This window comes from Pelophylax lessonae (genome assembly GCF_965119305.1).
Source record: "Pelophylax lessonae genome assembly, chromosome: 10".
NCBI lineage: Eukaryota > Metazoa > Chordata > Amphibia > Anura > Ranidae > Pelophylax > Pelophylax lessonae.
This window is the reverse complement of record NC_138777.1, coordinates 89,660,581-89,680,021: the sequence shown is the minus strand read 5'-3', so window position 1 is coordinate 89,680,021 and position 19,441 is coordinate 89,660,581. Positions and strand designations below refer to the sequence as shown.

At 49.2% G+C, this 19,441-nt stretch overlaps 1 protein-coding gene across 1 annotated transcript in view; it reads right to left on the bottom strand.

Annotated features, from left to right (window-relative positions):
- The window catches only part of GATD1 (glutamine amidotransferase class 1 domain containing 1), a 50,561-nt gene extending 31,923 nt beyond the window's left edge, over positions 1 to 18,638 (bottom strand). The window contains exons 1-4 of the mRNA XM_082270600.1: positions 18,496 to 18,638; positions 12,168 to 12,244; positions 2,818 to 2,923; positions 1,352 to 1,459 (exon numbers count right to left, since the gene is read on the bottom strand). Coding sequence (XP_082126726.1) covers positions 1,352 to 1,459; positions 2,818 to 2,923; positions 12,168 to 12,244; positions 18,496 to 18,586 — 382 coding nt within the window. The 5' untranslated portion in view covers positions 18,587 to 18,638. The remainder of the gene's footprint in view (positions 1 to 1,351; positions 1,460 to 2,817; positions 2,924 to 12,167; positions 12,245 to 18,495) is intronic.
- Between the last annotated feature and the right edge of the window lie 803 nt (positions 18,639 to 19,441).

Below are 19,441 nucleotides of genomic sequence, written 5' to 3'. Positions count from 1 at the left end.
CTTACCTGTAGGTACAAATAATATCTCCTAAACCGGCACGGTTTAGGAGATATTTACAGTGCATGCAGCCGCTCGCACGAGCGGCGCATGCGCTCTGAAGGCCCGGGGGGACCTTCAATTAACTTGCCGGGAGCTTGCCGGAAAAATCACTCCCGCGCGCATGCGCGGGAGTGATGTCATCGCGGCTCCGGCCAATCAGCGCGCCGGAGCCGTCTCTTCCGGCCAATCAGCGCGCCGGAGCCGCCGAACCCGGAAGAGACGACGAGGGATCATGGCAGCGCCCGCATCGATGTCCGGGGGTCCGTGTCGGGGCTTCGTTTTAAGGTAAGTTACACATAATGGGCTAGTATGCGATGCATACTAGCTCATTATGCCTTTGTCTTGCAGGTTTTTTTTTTTTATTTTTTTTTTTATAGGGTTTACAACCGCTTTAAACAGGACACATGATATATTGAAAAAAAAAAAAGGATAAAAAGACAGCAGCAGTTTTAACTTTTTCCTATTTTATCTATAGTGCATAAAAGGTTTGGCTTTAGTTATATACTTTAACCCAGTGTTTCTCCACCTGTTTTCAGTCAATGCACCATCTAGAGGCACCCCAGCATTCACACACGTAGGACACCGAACGTTAAAGGGGATTTATTCCTCCTAAGCAAATACACTTTTGAACACTGGTATGGACTACTATTCTAGCATTTATCTTCTTTCTCAGTTTCTCTCCCTCAACTAACCCCAGTGCTGACAGAGAGAGGCAGGGGTGGGCCAAACAAGATGCTGTTCAGGCGCCCAGCGCCCTCCTTATCAACGAATGATGTCACTGGTTGTTAGAACGCGGGCATGGGCAACAGCCTGTTCTCAGCTGATTCGGAGTCACAGGGCAGCAAAAGTAAGTGCACTCCTGTGACCCACCAGGAAAGTATAGCCAAAAAGGTTTTGGCTATACTTCTTCCACAGGTGGTAAAACAATGTAACAAGAAAGATTAAGCATTGGAAGGATTTCCAAAGTGTGGAATAGTCCTAAATAAACACATGACCGTTTCATTTCCTCAAGAAAATGCATTTATTTATTAGCTACACTAATAACTGCTTGTGCCAAGAAGAAAAAGTAGGAAGCATTGTTGCATCTATGAATATGATCACAGAAAGGTTTGTTATAACCTATCACTATTGATGAAAGATCTGATTTTCCAGCAGAAGCCAATTTTTTTCCTTACACAAACTACTGCCTGAACCATGTACTATAACCCCACCCCTTTCCTCTCAACTGAGCGCAAGTACAAAGACAGACAGACAGAGTAAAAGTAAATCAACAATTGTACTATGCAGTGTTCTACTTTTCCTCCCAACTTACTCTTCTCTGCTTTGAAGTGCTGCAAAATTTTAGCCAGATAGCCACTGTTTGCTAAGTCAGTCATAGCCCCGGGGCAATGTGGGATTAAAAGTGCATGATAACGAGAACCTAATAAGGAAACAAAATTAATTTGGGTCAAAATGATTTATTTTTCAAAGAGGAGTATAGTCAATACACAGCAAATTTCTTCCCTGCAACCTATGAAATTAGCTCTATTCCCCTATCAACAGAGATAGAGTTGACAGAGGAATCCCTCCCTCCGGGCCATTGTATTTTCCCGGAAGGAAGCTGCCCCTGCTGGGAAAAGACAAGGATTATTGCTAGTGGCTATACTAGCCGCTAGCGATAGTCACATGCAAAATCCGGCAGGTTGGTTGTACCCAAGTTGAATGATCAATTTGGTACATTTAGCCTGCCCATACATGGTTGGAATCTCAGACGGTCGTCTATGGCCGGCCTTAGGCTTCACCCACATTGGTCAGAAAACACTGGTTGTTAAAGTGCAGTGATAAGGTGTCCTGGGAGGAGGTTTATTCGTAAACTCCAAGTAAACTGCTCTATGAAAGAGCCAGTGCACCACATTTTACATATGGTGTGTGGATGTGGCAAACTGCACTCCAGTGTGGGCAGGTAAAAAGGGACTTTAAATAGTATATTTGGAGGGAGAGCATTTTAGCATTATTTTGGTAACTGCATCAGAAGTCATCCCTTAACAGAATAATTTTTTATTTTTTGACTGTTGGCTGGTGATTTAGATTCTGAGTGCGTAGAGTACTTTTATACAGTTTACAAAGTAGGAAAGTTTGTGACTGGGGGATAATGTTGGCCACAAAAAAACCTTTTAGTGGTTCATTTTAATATTTCAGGCCAATGTTCAAGTGTTACTTTATGTTCCCTGTTAAAGCCAATGAAAAATTACCAGTGCAATATTAAAATTAAAAAGTAAAATGGCCAAGCTAGCCTGTTCATCTCATTATTTGCTTTTATCCATTATTGTATTGATTCAAGCAAATGCACTTAAATAATAAAAAAAAAAGTAAAGTCTTACATCTCAGAGCCATCTCAATTGCATACCCATTTTACCAGTGCAATGTTACTGGCTGTGTGTGGTTTGTACGTCTGCTAAAAATTGGGGGACTTATAAAAAAAACTGTGTTAGTAACAATACAGTGGAGCTTTTGCTCAGTTTTTGTTTCCCAAAAAATTCCAAAGTAATAAAATAGAGAAGCTGCTAAGCGCTATTTTTTACTTGGTTCCGTTTTCAGAAACTGTCCTGTGTATATTCATGGAATAGAGCAGTGATGGCAAACCTTGGAACCCCAGATGTTTTGGACCTGCATTTCCAATGATGCTCAACTACACTGCAGAGTGTAAGAGCATCTTGGGAAATGTAGTTCCAAAACATCTGGGGTGCCAAGGTTCACCATCACTGGTATAGAGTGATATCGGCACATTAAACTTCTTACCATCTATAGATTCCAGCTTTGCTGGGTTGGCATACGGCTTTAACTGAAACTCCTGGAACCATCTTGTGTCAGATTCATTGATTCCCAAAAAATCCAGTGCCTTCCCCTGTGAAGAAAATTATTAGGTATTTTATAGATTTCTTCTGCTGTATCGTAACATACTTTATAGCCTGAAAAAAATCTACATAGCTTCTTGACCATTGGGTTATGCTGCTCCCTACAGGAGTAGGACACTAGGCAGAAAAAAGTTTGTCTACGCCTATAGGGCAGTCCTAAGAGGTATACTCCCACTTCCTGCTATAGGACTACAGTTTTGTAACAAGCAGTGTCAGAAGAACATATAACCCAACTCAATAGAGGGGGGGTGCTGTGTCCGTCAAAGAACATCAGAGAAAAAGGACATCAGAGAAAAAGGATTTTACAGTAAGACAAGAATCCAGTTCTCTTTTGTTCATTGACGGACACAGCGCCATATCTTCTTGACCATTGGGACGTCCCAAAGCAGTGTCAACATGAGGGGTGGGAAGAACACAGCAATAAACATACTCCCCGAGGCTAAACCTAGCCAACCAGGTAACATGGAGCTAAACCAGGAACAACTGGAGCTCACTTGAAAATACATCAAAGGAGGACACGTCCTCTCAACAGTAGCCTGCAAAAACCTTGCTGCCTAAAAGCATGCCAGCACACCTACTTTGTAGAATTTCGTGAAAAAAGTGTGCACAGATGAACAGATGGCCGCCTTGCAACATGCATCACAGACACCTAATGGTGGAAGGCCCAAGAGGCACTAAGCGCCCACGTAGAATGTGCCTTAACAGGGAAAGGAGGAACCTGACCCTGAATGAATAGGACTGCACCACCGTCCGTCTGAACCATCTGGAGTCGCGGCAAAAGGTGGCCAAACCCTTGCGAGGTCCATCCATAAGGACAAATAGCAAGTCTGATTTCCTAAACGACTCAGTAGCCAGCAGGTACACCCTGAACGCCCGAACCACATCCAGAGAATGCAAGGCAATCTCCATAGGATGCCTAGGCTTAGGACACAGGGAAGTCAATACCATGTCTTCATTCAGATGGAAACCAGAAACAACCTTAGGAAGGAACGGCTGACAAGGACGAAGCACCACTTTATCTCCGTGAACCACCAAGTAAGGTAAACAGCAAGACAAAGCTGCCAGCTTGAAAACTCTACATACAGAGGAAAAAGCCACTAAGAAGGCTACCCTCTGGGACAATGTAAGCAGAGGATCCTTGCAAATATTTTCCAAAGGCGGTTACCGAAGAACCAACAGCACCAAGATGAGATCCCACAAGGATCATGGAGACCACACTGGGGAAGTCAAGTGGCGAACCCCCTGAACAAAGATGCGAACCAAAGAATGTGCGGCTAAAGGACGTTGAAAGAAAACCGCCAAGGACGAACCTGGCCCTTGATGGTACCCGAGGCCAGATGCTGCTCAACACCTTGTTGGAGTAAAGCCAAACTTCGAGTCACCGAAAAGGATCGAGGGTGAACCCTAAGAGATGCACGCTCCTCAAACGCGATGGAAAGTCTTCCTAGAAGTAGATTTACTAGCTGCAGCAGTGTGGAAATCACTGATTCAGACAACCCTCAATCCTTCAGCATCAGGCCTCCTGACAGCCAAGCCGTTAAGCCAGCGACTGTAAGGCAAGATGAAAGATTGGCCCTTGGGCCAAAAGATCATCTCTAAGAGGAAGTCTCAAAGGAGCACTGGTGACCAATCGTATCAGATCTGCGTACCAAGACCTGCGAGGCCAGTCTGAAGCCACTAGGATGGCCGTAATCCCTTCTGCCTCAAACCTACACAGGAATCTTGACAGAAGTTCTAGAAGATGAAAGAGGTATAGCAGACGATACTGGCCCCAAAGGAGCCACCAGAATGTCTGTGGCGTCAGCCAGAGGATCACGAGACCGTGCCACAAACCTAAGCACCTTCCTATTGAGATGAGACCAACAGGACCACCTCGGATTCCTCACCAGAAACAAAACCGATGAAACACCTCCAGAGTAAACGTCCAGTATAGCGATCCTTCGTCTGGATTCTTCCCCCTAAGCACAATCTATGCCAAAAACGCCACCCCACTCAGACAGGCTGGCATCTTTAGTGACCACCGTCCAGTACAGGGGAAGGAAGGAAGATTTTCCCTGTTGAAGCGCCGAAAAGCGAAGCCAACAAATCAACCCTCGCGTTCCCCGGCTCAACAGGATCAGATTGTCTAAAGACTATGGATTCTTGCCCCACATGGCAAGAATCTCTCTTTGCAGAGGTCTCGTGAGGAACTGTGCAAATGGAACCGCCTCAAAGGTAGACCCCCATCAGACCCAGCACCCGCATGCTAGTCCTGAAAGATGACTGACTTCTGGACAACAGGAGCTGAATTCATCCGATTGTGAGACCGGATCACCCCTTGTAGTAGCAAGTGTTGCATCGCCCTGTAGAGACCTCGCAGGCCTGGGGATAAATGCAGGTAGGAAGTAAAGAACCTCTCTGGAGGATAAGCCCGAAACTCAATCTTGTAGCTGGATGGAATCAGCTTGGGGACCCACTTGTCTTGAATCAGGGAGGTCCACGGGTCCGGAAGGACCCGCTCTCGGCTCACCAGACCAGGTCCTATTGGAACCTCTAGAGGAGGTCTTTACAGACCTAGACTGATATCATCCAGGGAGGATCCAAACAGGTGATCCCCCAGAAAGGGAAGATCAGATAATGCCTTCTAGGAAGTCTGGTCCGCAGACCAGCATTTCAGCCATATCCTGCGCCGAAGGACCACTGCTGTCACGGACAGCCTAGAGACTTAAGCCCCGTACACACGTACCGATCGGCCGTCTTTTGTCCGACGGCTGTCTTGTCTGTTGAAAACTGCAAAAGACTGCACACAAATTTTGTCGGCTAACAACAGCCGACTGCAGAAGTGATGTCATGTGATGTTAACTTTCCTGGTCTTTTTTCTTTTCTGAGCATGCCCAGTCTTGCAAATCTGCTGTCTGTCGGCCGAATTCTGTACTGACTGGCGAACAATCGGCCGTTCTGGTGTTGGCCAACAAAAATTTTAATGCTTGCAAGACAGATTCTTTTCGGCCGAAAGTGCGCTGTCGGCAGCATCATACTAACAAGCCGAAAATCGGCCGATCGTTCGGCGGCCGAATATTTTTGGACGACAATCGGTACGTGTGTACGGGCCCTTAAGGGAGCCGCATCCAGAGAGACATAACAGATGAACTGCCACCCCTGGACCAACAGGTCCGCCAGCTCCGCAAAGGCAGGGAGAAGCTTTTCCCCTCCAGATGCTGGTGCAAAAGCTTTGCCCCCTTCGTTAAGTCTGGGAAACCAAAGCTATATGAACACCACCCTAAGGACTGAACCGGCCACAGTAAACGTGGCGGACCAAAGTCTCGGCTCTCCTGTCAAAAGGATCTTTTAAAAACCGGAGACTCCTCCACCAGAATTAGGGTGGATTTATTCAGCTCGGAGAGTCAACCACAGGTGGAGCTGCCCAATTAGTCAACAGAAACTCCTCAGGGGATACTGTCTATTGAAATGCTTAGGCACCGCCATATAGCGTTTAGGACAACTCCACTGACTCGCGACAATTTTGTCACAGTAGGTGGGAAAATCTTTGCCGCTTTAGAGGATCTACGGGCACCAAGGGGACTGGCGCCTCGGGGGATGCAGCAGCTGCATCCCCCAAGTTTAAAATTTCCGGCACCAATACAATCAGTGCATCCACCAGCGCCTTTTCATGAGCATATGCCCATTCACAAGAAAGGTAGTAGGGAGGAATCGAGCAACTATAGACCAGTGAGTCTGACATCAATAGTAGGCAAATGAATGGAAACCCTATTAAAAGGATAGGATTGTGGAACATCTTAAATCCCATGGATTGCAAGATGAAAAACAACATGGGTTTACTTCAGGGAGATCATGTCAAACAAATCTTATAGATTTTTTTGACTGGGTGACTAAAATAATAGACGGTGGAGGTGCAGTAGACATTGCATATCTAGATTTTAGTAATACTTTTGACACTGTCCCACATAGAAGACTTATCAATAAACTGCAGTCATTGAGCATGGACTCCCATATTGTTGAGTGGATTAGGCAGTGGCTGAGTGACAGACAACAGAGGGTTGTAGTCAATGGAGAACATTCAGAACAAGGTCATGTTACAAGTGGGGTACCTCAGGGATCTGTACTGGGACCAATTTTGTTTAATATCTTCATAAGTGATATTGCAAAAGGCCTCGATGGTAAGGTTTGTCTTTTTGCTGATGACACAAAGATATGTAACAGGGTTGATGTTCCTGGAGGGAAACGCCAAATGGAAAAGGATTTAGGAAAACTAGAAGAATGGTCAGAACTCTGGCAACTGAAATTTAATGTGGATAAGTGCAAGATAATGCACCTGGGGCGTAAAAACCCAAGGGCAGAATATAGAATATTTGACACAGTCCTGACCTCAGTATCTGAGGAAAGGGATTTAGGAGTAATTATTTCAGAAGACTTAAGGTGGGAAGACAATGTAATAGAGCAGCACGGAATGCCAGCAGAATGCTTGGATGTATAGGGAGAGGTATAAGCAGTAGAAAAAGAGAAGTGCTTATGCCGCTGTACAGAACACTGGTGAGACCTCACTTGGAGTATTGTGCGCAGTACTGGAGGCCATATCTCCAGAAGGATATAGATACTCTAGAGAGAGTTCAGAGAAGAGCTACTAAACTAGTACATGGATTGCAGGAAAAAAAAACTTACCAGGACCTTAACATGTATAGCTTGGAAGAAAGAAGAGACAGAGGGGATACGATGGAAACTTTTAAATACATAAAGGGAATCAACTCGGTAAAGGAGGAGAGCATATTTAAAAGAAGAAAAACTACCACAAGAGGACACAGTTTTAAATTAGAGGGGCAAAGGTTTAAAAGTAATATGAGGAAGTATTACTTTACTGAGAGAGTAGTGGATGCATGGAATAACTTTCCTGCAGAAGTGGTAGCTGCAAATACAGTGAAGGAGTTTAAGCATGCATAGGATAGGCATAAAGCTATCCTTCATATAAGATAGGGCCAGGGACTATTCATAGGATTCAGATATATTGGGCAGACTAGATGGGCCAAATGGTTCTTATCTGCCGACACATTATATGTTTCTATGTTTCTATATGCGGTAAAAAAAGAAACATCCTCACCCTAAGAGCACTCGTAGGGTCACTATATACTAAGCTCACCCTGAAAACATAACAAGCAGGGGAGGCCGCTGACCTCAGTCCTGCAAGGAAACGCTGGCCAAAGGTCCACAAAGGATCACCTACTGGAGCCCGCAAAAAAGCAAGAGGGTCGCCCTCCATGGAGGGCTTAATAGGACATAGCCCACACAATAATGGCTGCTACACTGTCACTAAATATGAAGCGCCACCACAGCGCCACCCAGCTAAGGGGAGGCGTCAGGCTGACCATATGGCCCAGAAGGTCGCAAAATACCCACAGTGACTGTTTGGGGGGGCTGGAGGAGAACCCGGGGGTCCGACAATTCCAGGGAGGGGCCCAAGTCCACCAAGTGGGAGGAGGGGCGACACTACTTACCACACCGTGGAAACTGGGTGGGCACCACTCCAGGCAGACCAACGCACCATCTTGGAATGGGGGTGCTGTGGGCCAGAGGCACGCTGCGACTCAGGTCATGCCCAGGGTCGTGACCAGGGCTATGCGTCCTCGTGAGGAGTTTAACTCGCTGGCAAACCCCCGTCCAGTGTGGCTATGTCGCGGCTGACCTAGCGTGGAGCTGAGGTTGGGTCGCGCTTGCTGGCCGGACTGGGAAGACCATAAGGATCTAGGATATCCAGTCCGTTGCCCAGTCCAGCAGTTGATTGTAGTTCTCACAGGAAAATATTTAAAAAAAAAAAAATGGATTTTTGTAAGAACTTACCGTAAAATCCTTCTCTTGAGTCCATTGACAAGACGCAGCTCTCATACTTCTTAGACCATTGGGTTATGCTGCCCCCTGCAGTAGTAATACTAGGCAGGAAAAAAAAAAGCAATTCACCATGCCCACGGGGCTGTCCCTATGGGCATAAACCCACACACCCTGCTCCAGCAAAACAGTTTTGTTGCAAGCATTGAAAGAAGACACGAAACCATCCCCATCAGTTCAAGACCGAGTCAGCAAAGGGATAACGGCGTTTAAAGCACTTTTGCACCACCAGCATGTGCTTAATGCGCCGCCATTGTTCATTCACAATATCGTGAAAGTCCTCGGGACAAGGAAACACTTGACCCCCATTTCTGGGCTTTGTGGGAGCCAAAAAAAAAACACCCACGTTCCTGACTGTGTGGGCTCATCAGTAAATTGTAAAATTTTCCTCACTGAACAAATCAGTGCTTCCACCATAGCGTGTTCCCGCGCTGCGGCTGAGTAGGACAGGTACTCTTCGCCTGCGAGGACAGGGATCCCTCAGAGAGGGGATTGTCTGTGGTGACCATATCAGTCTCTGAGTCAGAAGACAGAGAAGGTAGCTGCCGTTTGTGGCTAGCAACTTGTTTCATGACAAGATCAAACTTTGATGACAGACTTTCCAATTCTGCATAAAGACACTATGGACTGCGAGCCGGACGTAACGGCAGTCGCACTGAGGGGGTCTGATGGAGAATTTACCACCTGGGACTCCATTTTGCAATGTTACAAAATAAACGTGCACTGCCCCTTTAATTTCGCAATCACGGTCCGCACCGCCTAATCTCGCTGTACTGGGAGTTACCCTTTAAACAGTGGCAGGTAGCAGAGTACACAGGGAATGCCCAGAAACGACCCCCAATACTGTACCACCTCACAGAGGAACCAGCAACGTCTGCAGCATGGAGAACTGAGCACAGGAAGCAATGTCACAGGAAGTGACATCAATCCACAAGAGGCCAAACTGCCTGTATAGCTCCCGGCTACAACAAAATGGCGCCAATACAACTGTATAGCTGTATAGGAAGCCGAGGGAAAATGGCCACATCACCCCACACAGAGGGAGCCGATGCCCACACCCAAGATGGCAGCCGAACGCTGCCATGAGGTCAGGACCGAGATACAAGGCCACACCAGGGATCTACATAAAAAGACCCCACAGGATAAAGTACCGCTGTATCCCCCCCCCCCACCGGGCGCTGAATATAGCGCCCCCATGCGGGAGCAGGGAGGGCAAGGCTGGAATCCTGATAGGCCAGGGGGATCTTTTAGGAAAACGGGGTACTATTCTCCCCAGGAGTGGGCCCACATCCCCCCCAGAGGCCACTAGGGACATGGGGGTCCAGTTTGTTCACCATACCATGGACGAGGTGGGCTCCGCTCTGGACAGCCAAGGGGTACGCTGCGACTCAGGGCATTCCAGGTCGATGCGTCCTGGCAAGACATCTACTCGCAGGCTCGTCCCCATCCAAAAAGGGGCTCCATCGTGGCGACTATAACCTGCACACGCTCGTAGGCCAGGCTGGGAGACCTTAAGGATCTAGATCAGTCATGTCCAAAGTCCGGCCCACGGGCCAGTTGCGGCCCGTCCTTTAGTTTTCTACGGCCCTCTGAGACACTGCTGACTTTTGTCAATGCCTTTTCTCTCTGAGACTCCTCACATCGCATAGGCATCGGGGCGGGGGCCTCTGGCCTCCCTCGGCAGCTCGGCTGCTCCCGAGTCCCGCTCCGCCCCCCCGCTCGGCTCTATCTGCCCGGCGCCGCCCACGACTGCGTGGGAGTGCAGAATGAATTTGAAAATTGCATGCTTTCTCTCCTTCACTGCACACAGCCACCTGTAGGAGCGGACCGAGGATCTTGTGAAGCTGACCGAGGAGATGTCACTTCTACAATCCTACTGCCTGTTTCTGCAAGTGTGATATATGTGTGTGTGTATGTATGTATGTATGTGTATGTTTGTATGGAGCTGACCGAGGAGGTGTCACTTCTACAATCCTACTGCCTGTTTCTGTAAGTGTGATTTTATTCATAAAGTACTGATGTTTATTAGTTCCTCTGTCTGTGTGTGTGTGTGTGTGTATTTAATTTTAACGGTTCAAATGTCAGGCAAAATGTTTGGCCTCACGCATGTTCACTACATCAAATCTGGCCCTCTTTGAAAAAAGTTTGGACACCACTGATCTAGATTATCCAGTGCGAAACCTCGGCATTGCTTGTAGATCACCAGGAGGATCCCCCTGAACACTAACTAGCAAAGTGAGTAAGACCGAAGTCCCAGCAGGAAATTTAGGTCCTACTCCTTCACTAGGCAGAAACAAACTGTTTTTTTGGAGCAGGGTGTGTGGAGTTATGCCTAAAAGGACAGCCTAGTGGGCGTGGTGAATTGCTTTTTTTTTTTTCCTGCCTAGTACTACTAACCCAATGGTCTAAGTATGAGAGCTGCGTCTGTCAATGGTTACTGCTGACTAGACTGAAAAAAAAACTAAAGTCCTATAGCAGGAAGCGGCAGTATACCCCCTAAGACTGCCCTATAGGCGTAGTCAAACTCTTTTCCACCTAGTGTCCTATTCCTGTAGGGGGCAGCATAACCCAACGGTAAAGAAGATATGAGGCTGTGTCCGTCAATGAACAAAAGAGAAAAAGGATTTAACCCCCCCCCCCCCCACACACACACACACACACACACCACTCCCCACCTCTGTAACAAAAGCACATATCTTTAAGCTGCGTGATCTGCTGTTTGTTTACATAATGGCGCCCGTATGCCAGTTTCTGTGAGTTAGGTTGCCTCCTGTGAGATCAGTGATGTATTAGATTCTCATAGGAGGGGAACCCTACTTTCAACTGCTCATGCGCCAGTTGTAGGTTTCCTGCTCCCTAAAAATCGAATGCCGGATGTCTGCTGATCTGGCTGAGGCGGTAGCACTGGGGAGAAGCTGCATAGATTATATATATATATATATACATACATACAAGTTTACACATATACATATATATAATAAAAGGGTCCTTGCACACGAACGGTCCAATCAGATCCGCTTGTCAGTTTTTCAGGGGGACCTAATCGGATGCTCCATGCATCCCTATGGGGCAGCGGATGTCAGCGGAGACTGCTCTGCATTTGCACTGTGTTTTGAAAAGTCCTGCATGCTGCATCTTTGGTACGCTTTTCAAAGGCGCACCATAGATGCACCTTCCTTTTTAAATCAAGAACGCCTCAAATGTGCATTGCACCTGTGTTTTTGGTGGTTTTGAGTCACATGACAATATTTCAGGTGCATGCTGGGCGTCAGGCAAACAGAAAGGGCACCAAAAGCACATTAAAAACATGAAAGGGCCCTTAGATATTAGTTCTATCATCCCTTACAGCTGTCCACTCACCCAGGGAGAGGCCACTTGAAGATTGAATGCTGAACTTGCTAGAGTGAATGTCTGAAGGAAGGATTGCGCTGAAACACCTTCAGGAGAAAAATTTGAAGAAACATTTTCATTAAAAATGAGACTCTACACAACTTTCACTAAAATGTTTATCAAACCAAGCCTTCAGAAAGCAATTATTCACTGATGTAAAAGTACAAGTTATTTACCCTGGTGCTCTGAAGATGCTATGGAACTATACGTATCAGTAAGACTTTGGGGCACATCACCCAGCACGCATGACCTACTGTAGGGACTACATTTTGCTGATAATTATACATTTCAGGAGATATAAAGATCTACACTCCAGTACTACTTGCATTTTATGTGGAAGAACAGAAAACCAAAACCAAGCTGAGCATCTCAAAAAAAAAAAAAAAAAGGTATGGACGCTTCCATACCTGGACAGGCTGGCATCCGTGGTGACAACTGCCCAGTAAAGGGGGAGGAGGATTTCCCTGTCGAAGGCCCGGGGAATGAAGCCACCTGTAGAGGGACTGTGGATTCTTGTCCCATGTCACCAGAATCTCTTTTTGCAGAGATATCGTATGGAACTGTGCAAACAAACCCGCCTCAAAAAGGTAGACATCATCAGGCCCAGCACCCGCATGCCCGGAAGGATTACTGTCTGCTGGACAACAAAAGCTGAATTGCCTCCTGCAATTTTTGTAGTTTTTCCAGAGGAATCAACACTCTGGCTGGGGCCAAGTCCACCCAGATAGTCCAGTTTTGTGGATGGCACCAGAGCAGACTTCTGAAGGTTCAGATTCCAACCGAACGCCCTCAGAGATTGCAGAGCAATCTCCAAGGTGTCCATCAGAGCAGTCGGAGACTCTGCTCACAGAAGATCGTTCAGGTACCCCAGTACCGCGATCCCTCACTGATACAACGATGCTAGCACCAGGGCCAGCACTTGTGAAGACCTGAGGAGTGGAGATGAGACCAAAGGTAAAACGCCACAAACGCATAATGCTCCTCGCCCATTGCAAAGCAGAGTAAGCGCTGGCGACTGCCACATATTGGAATGTGAAGGTAGGCGCCCTTGAGGTCGATAGAAATGAGAAAATTCCCCAGATGTAAGGACACCACTACCGTGCAAATGGACTCCATTCAGAACGTCTGTACCCGCACCAAGCAGTTTAGCGTCTTGAGGTCCAGAATTGAACTTACCTTGCCTTCCTTCCAGGAAACTGTAAATAGGTTTGAGTAAAACCCCTGAAAACATCCTGAAGCCAGAACCAGGACAATGACCCCATGAAGTAACAAGTCTTGCACTGCCCCAAAGTGACCCCGTAAGTGATCTAGGGACAAGTGCAGGTTGGAAAGGAAGAACCTTTCCGGAGGAAAATACCGAATATCGATCTTGTAGCCGGACCAAATGAGTTTGTGGACCCACTTGACCTGTACCAGAGAGGTCCACGGATCCGGAAAACAGCGAAGACGCCCTGCACCGCAGATATCGGTGAGGGTGTCGCTTCTATAGAGGAAACCTTGTCTGCAGATCTGGAAGAGCCCCTTGTGGCTTGCCAGACCAGGTCCTCTTGGAACCTGCGGGGGAGGCACTGAAGGACTTTTATCCCTTGAGGGACAAAAAAGGCATCTTATGAGCCGAGAAGAATGGCCTCTTTGCCCTTGATAGCCTGCGGAAGAAGAGTATTCTTCCCCCCATGTGAGACCCTTAATGATGCCATCCAAGGAAACTCCAAACAGGCGATCCCCCACAAAGGGGAGACCAGCATTGTCAGCCAGATAAGGCGCTGAAGGACCACTGCTGATACAGACAGCCTAAAATCAAGGGAGCCACATCCAAAGAGGCATCACAGATAAACTGTAGCCCCTGGATCAACTGATCTGCCAGCTCCGCATAGGCGGGGGGGGGGGGGGGAAGAGACTGTTTCCCTTCAGTTCTTGGCGTAAAAGTTTAGCCCACTCGTCAGAGTTTGCGACACCAGGGCAATAGTAAGTACCAGCCTAAGCCGAACCAGCCATAGTGAAACATATGGTGGGCCAGAGTCTCTGCTTGGAAACTGGCGAGTCTACTACAGGTGGGACCGTCCACTTTTTAAGCAGGGAATCCTTACAAGGATACCGAAAAGCAAAACTCTTTGGAGGTAAAACATAATCAGGGGAGGGCCGCCTACGCAAGGGGGACGCTGACCCATGATCCACGAATGGACCACCTATTGGACCCCACAAAAAAAAAAAAAAAAACCAAGGGGCCGCCCTCTGAGCCCCTCCATATAGGACAGCACAATAGGAAATAGCCCCCTTAAAAGAGAGCTACCTGTCGTGACACGGACACGCAGACAGGGTATCCTGATGGTCCCGCAGTGCTAAAAGGGGTAGTAATAGTGGCATGGTTGCCATCAAAAATTAAACCACCCCCACAGCTCCAATTACTTCCAAGGAAGGTGCCAAGCTGGCCGCATGGCCTAGTAGACAGCAAGCCTCGGCCTAAACTTTTGTGAATGCCCACCATCCCAGGGAGGGGCCTACGTCCACCCCAAAACCCTCCAGGGGTAAAGAGGGGAGCAGCTACTTACCATACCAGGAACAGGCTGGGCACCACTCCTGACAGACCACCACTCCATCGGGATGTGGGTGGCTGTCGGCCAGGAGGAACGCTGCGACTCAGGCCGAGGCCAGGTCGTTTGCGCCCTCGCTAGGCGTTTAACTCTAAGGCCAGCCCTCGTCCAGTGGGGCTATGTCGAGGCTGACAAAGCGCGGAACTAAGGCCTGAGCACGCTGGCCAGACTGGGGGGCCCTCTGGATCTAAATTATCCAGTCCGTCGCCTAGTCTGGCAGTTGATAGTAGATTCTCACAGGAAGAAAATAAAGATAGGAAAAATAGATTTAAAAGGAAAAGATCCCAGCAAGGAACTAGGTCCTTACTCCTGACTAGGCAGAAAAAAAACGAAGTGCCTATAGCTGAATGTGGGTGTATAACCCCTGGGACTGCCCATAAGCGTAGTCAAGCTTTTCCTGCATAGTGTCCTACTCCTGTAGGGGGCATTATAACCCAACTGTTAAGAAGAATTAGGAGCTGTGTCCGTCAATGAACGAAGAGGATCAATAAAGGCTTTAGTTGTCTCCATAACCAAGGTAAATCCTCCAGCCGATTCCCAATGTGTCCTTACTGGATGCTGTTCCCATCCACTCACAGCCCGTTAATTCTTGTGCAGCATATAAATATTATCACAAATGCATTCAGCATGCAGGAAAACTCCACTTCAGTACAGATTCCAAGCCCAACAAAAAGGCAGGCTCAAGTTTTTCCAGGCTGAATGCAGGTCTCCTTTCTGTAGACACCAATCAATTGTTTGCCCAGAGCAGCCCTGATCTTCTTCTTCTGGGATCCAATGCCAGTGCTCCAGGCCTTTCCTCTTCATTGGGTGCACCCATGGGAAGCCAATTTCCCTGGGGGCACCCATGCGGGCTAGCCTCCCGCTCCCGTGTCACTGGATTTGATCTACAGCAGCGGGAGCAATCTGTCCAATGAGGAGAGAGACAGCAGCTGAAGCCACTGCGCTCATGCACATCGTGGGATTGGATAGGGTCAGGTATGAAAAAAGGGGGGGGGGGGTCTGCAGCACAGGTTTAGGTAGGTGTACATAAAAGGCAGGTAGGTTTATTTATTGCAAAAGGGGAACTGCATGTCTATTCTGCAATGAAGTGCCTGCCTGCTCCCTGTGTTTTACTATGAGACTTTACACCTGGCTTGCTGGCCCTCCCATTTTAGTATTTGAGGGAGACCAACCTGCAACTTTTACCTTCATTCAGCCCTAGAAGCACACTGCTGGGTTGGGGGTATGTACCAATGGCCACTTTGTGTGGGTGTTTATAATTCATTGATAAGTTGTAATGATGACATTACCATCTGCCTGAACACAGGTAACCCCACCTCCCCCTCCTATACAAAGGTCTCCCCCATCACCTCCTACCATACACAGGTCAACCCCACCTCCTCCTCCTACCATACACAGGTCACCCCCCCCCTCCTCCTCCTCCTACCATACACAGGTCACCCCCCCCCCTCCTCCTACCATACACAGGTCACCCCCCCTCCTCCTCCTACCATACACAGGTCACCCCCCCTCCTCCTCCTACCATACACAGGTCACCCCCCCTCCTCCTCCTACCATACACAGGTCACCCCCCCCCTCCTCCTCCTACCATACACAGGTCACCCCCCCCCCTCCTCCTCCTACCATACACAGGTCACCCCCCCCCTCCTCCTCCTACCATACACAGGTCACCCCCCCCCTCCTCCTCCTACCATACACAGGTCACCCCCCTCCTCCTCCTACCATACACAGGTCACCCCCCCCCTCCTCCTCCTACCATACACAGGTCACCCCCCCTCCTCCTACCATACACAGGTCAACCCCACCTCCTCCTCCTCCTCCTCCTACCATACACAGGTCACCCCCCCCCCTCCTCCTACCATACACAGGTCACCCCCCTCCTCCTCCTACCATACACAGGTCACCCCCCCCCTCCTCCTCCTACCATACACAGGTCACCCCCCCCTCCTCCTCCTACCATACACAGGTCACCCCCCCCCACCTCCTCCTACCATACACAGGTCACCCCCCCCACCTCCTCCTACCATACACGGGTCACCCCCCCCCTCCTCCTCCTACCATACACGGGTCAACCCCCCCTCCTCCTACCATACACAGGTCACCCCCCCTCCTCCTACCATACACAGGTCACCCCCCCTCCTCCTACCATACACAGGTCACCCCCCCACCTCCTCCTTCTACCATACACGGGTCACCCCCCCACCTCCTCCTACCATACACGGGTCACCCCCCCCACCTCCTCCTACCATACACGGGTCACCCCCCCCATCTCCTCCTACCATACACGGGTCACCCCCACCTCCTCCTACCATACACGGGTCACCCCCCCCCCCATCTCCTCCTACCATACACGGGTCACCCCCACCTCCTCCTACCATGGACTGGTCACTCCACACCTTATTCTCCCATACACGGGTCCCCCTCACCACCTATACACAGGTCACCCCACCTCCTATGCACAGGTCACCCCCCTCCTCCTCCTATACACGGGTCACCCCCCCTCCTCCTCCGCCCATATACGGGTCACCACCTCCTCCTCCCATACTCGGGTCACCCTCACCACCTCCTCCTATACACGGGTCACCCCAACTCCTCCCATACATGGGTCAACCCCACCTCCTCCTCTTATACACAGGTCACCACCTCCTCCTATGCATGGGTCACCAACACCTCCTCCTCCTATGCACAGGTCACCAACACCTCCTCCTCCTCCTATGCACAGGTCACCACCTCCTCCTATGCATGGGTCACCAACACCTCCTCCTCCTATGCACAGGTCACCAACACCTCCTCCTCCTCCTATGCACAGGTCACCAACACCTCCTCCTCCTCCTATGCACAGGTCACCACCTCCTCCTATGCATGGGTCACCAACACCTCCTCCTCCTATGCACAGGTCACCAACACCTCCTCCTCCTCCTCCTCCTATACACAGGTCACCAACACCTCCTCCTCCTATACACAGGTCACCAACACCTCCTCCTCCTCCTATACACGGGTCACCCTCACCTCCTCCTCCTATACACGGGTCAACCCCACCTCCTCCTCCTATACATGGGTCACCCCACCTCCTCCTCCTATACATGGGTCACCCCACCTCCTCCTATACATGGGTCACCCCACCTCCTCCTACTATACACGGGTCAACCCCACCTCCTCCTCCTATACATGGGTCACCCCACCTCCTCCTATACATGGGTCACCCCACCTCCTCCCATACATTCGTCACCAACACCTCCTCCTACTATACACGGGTCAACCCCACCTCCTCCTCTTATACACAGGACACCCTCACCTCCTCTTCCTATACACGGGTCACTCCAACCACCTATACACAGGTCACCCCACCTCCTCCTATACACGAGTCACCCCAACCTCCTTCTCCCATACACGGGTCACCCCCACCACCTATACACAGGTCACCCCACCCTAGGGTTTCCACCTCATCCCTTTAAACCAGGACACACATTTTAACACAGGTTCTGTGGCTGATTAAGGTGGTAATTAAACTCAGTGCCTTATGTGCATTATATCAGCCTCAGAACCAGTGTAATTAATGTGTCCTGGATTAAAGGAATGATGTGACAACCCTAGCCTAGGCCCTCCTCCTATACACAGGTCAGCTGAGAGTGCACAGAGCGGCAGTCACATGACACAGCCTTCTCCATACATACACACACATGATCACATGACCTCCGCCTCCTTACCCCCGCTCACAGCGCTGCACACGATCAGACAACTGGGTTTGGTGAGCCGATCAGTGAGCGCCCCGGAGCCCGGCATCCCCTGCTTCTTCATGTATGGAAGCCTGGACACCGCTCCTCACTGCACGCATGCGTGTTGGAGCAGACTCCCCCTCCTCGATCATGTATTGTCAATAAAGATTGTTTTATTGAAGAGGCGGGGCAGTGATGTCCTGAGGAGGGATATTTAAATATGATCCTCGGCCAAGTACATAGATATGGAGGGGAATTTACTAAGGCTGTCAAAGAAGGAAGCTGGAGCAGCTGTGTATGGCAACCAGTCAGCAGCTAGCTTTCATTTTCAAAGTTTATCTGAACTAGCTGGAACAAGAACCTGATTGGTTACAGTTCACATCTGCTGAAGATTCATTTTGCTCCAAACTTAGCAAATCCGCCCCAAGTGCCATATACAAGGATTGGCCAAACATTAAAGTGGAATTAACCCCTTAAGATTGCATAAACCCCCCAAAACTTATATACACTGCTCACAGGGCTGGCCCAAGACATTGTGCTGCCTGGGTCTGAGAATGAAATGCTCCCCCCCCCCCCAAAAAAAAAAAATTCACGCCCTCCAAGAGGCCCCCACATTCTATAGGACTATGAAAGCAGTCAGCAGAGGGGTGTGAGTGTGTACGGAGTGACAGCAGGAGCAGGACAGAGCAATAGACACTGGGCAGATGAGCGCACCAGGCTTTCTACTGTCAATAGTGCCACAGTGCCCTGCAGGGCTGCGGGCATGGTACAGAAGAATGCAGGGCTGTAGGCATGGTACAGGAGAATGTAGGGCTGTAGGCATGGTACAGAAGAATGCAGGGCTGTAGGCATGGTACAGGAAAATGCAGGGCTGCGGGCATGGTACAGGAGAATGCAGGGCTGCGGGCATGGTACAGGAAAATGCAGGGCTGCGGGC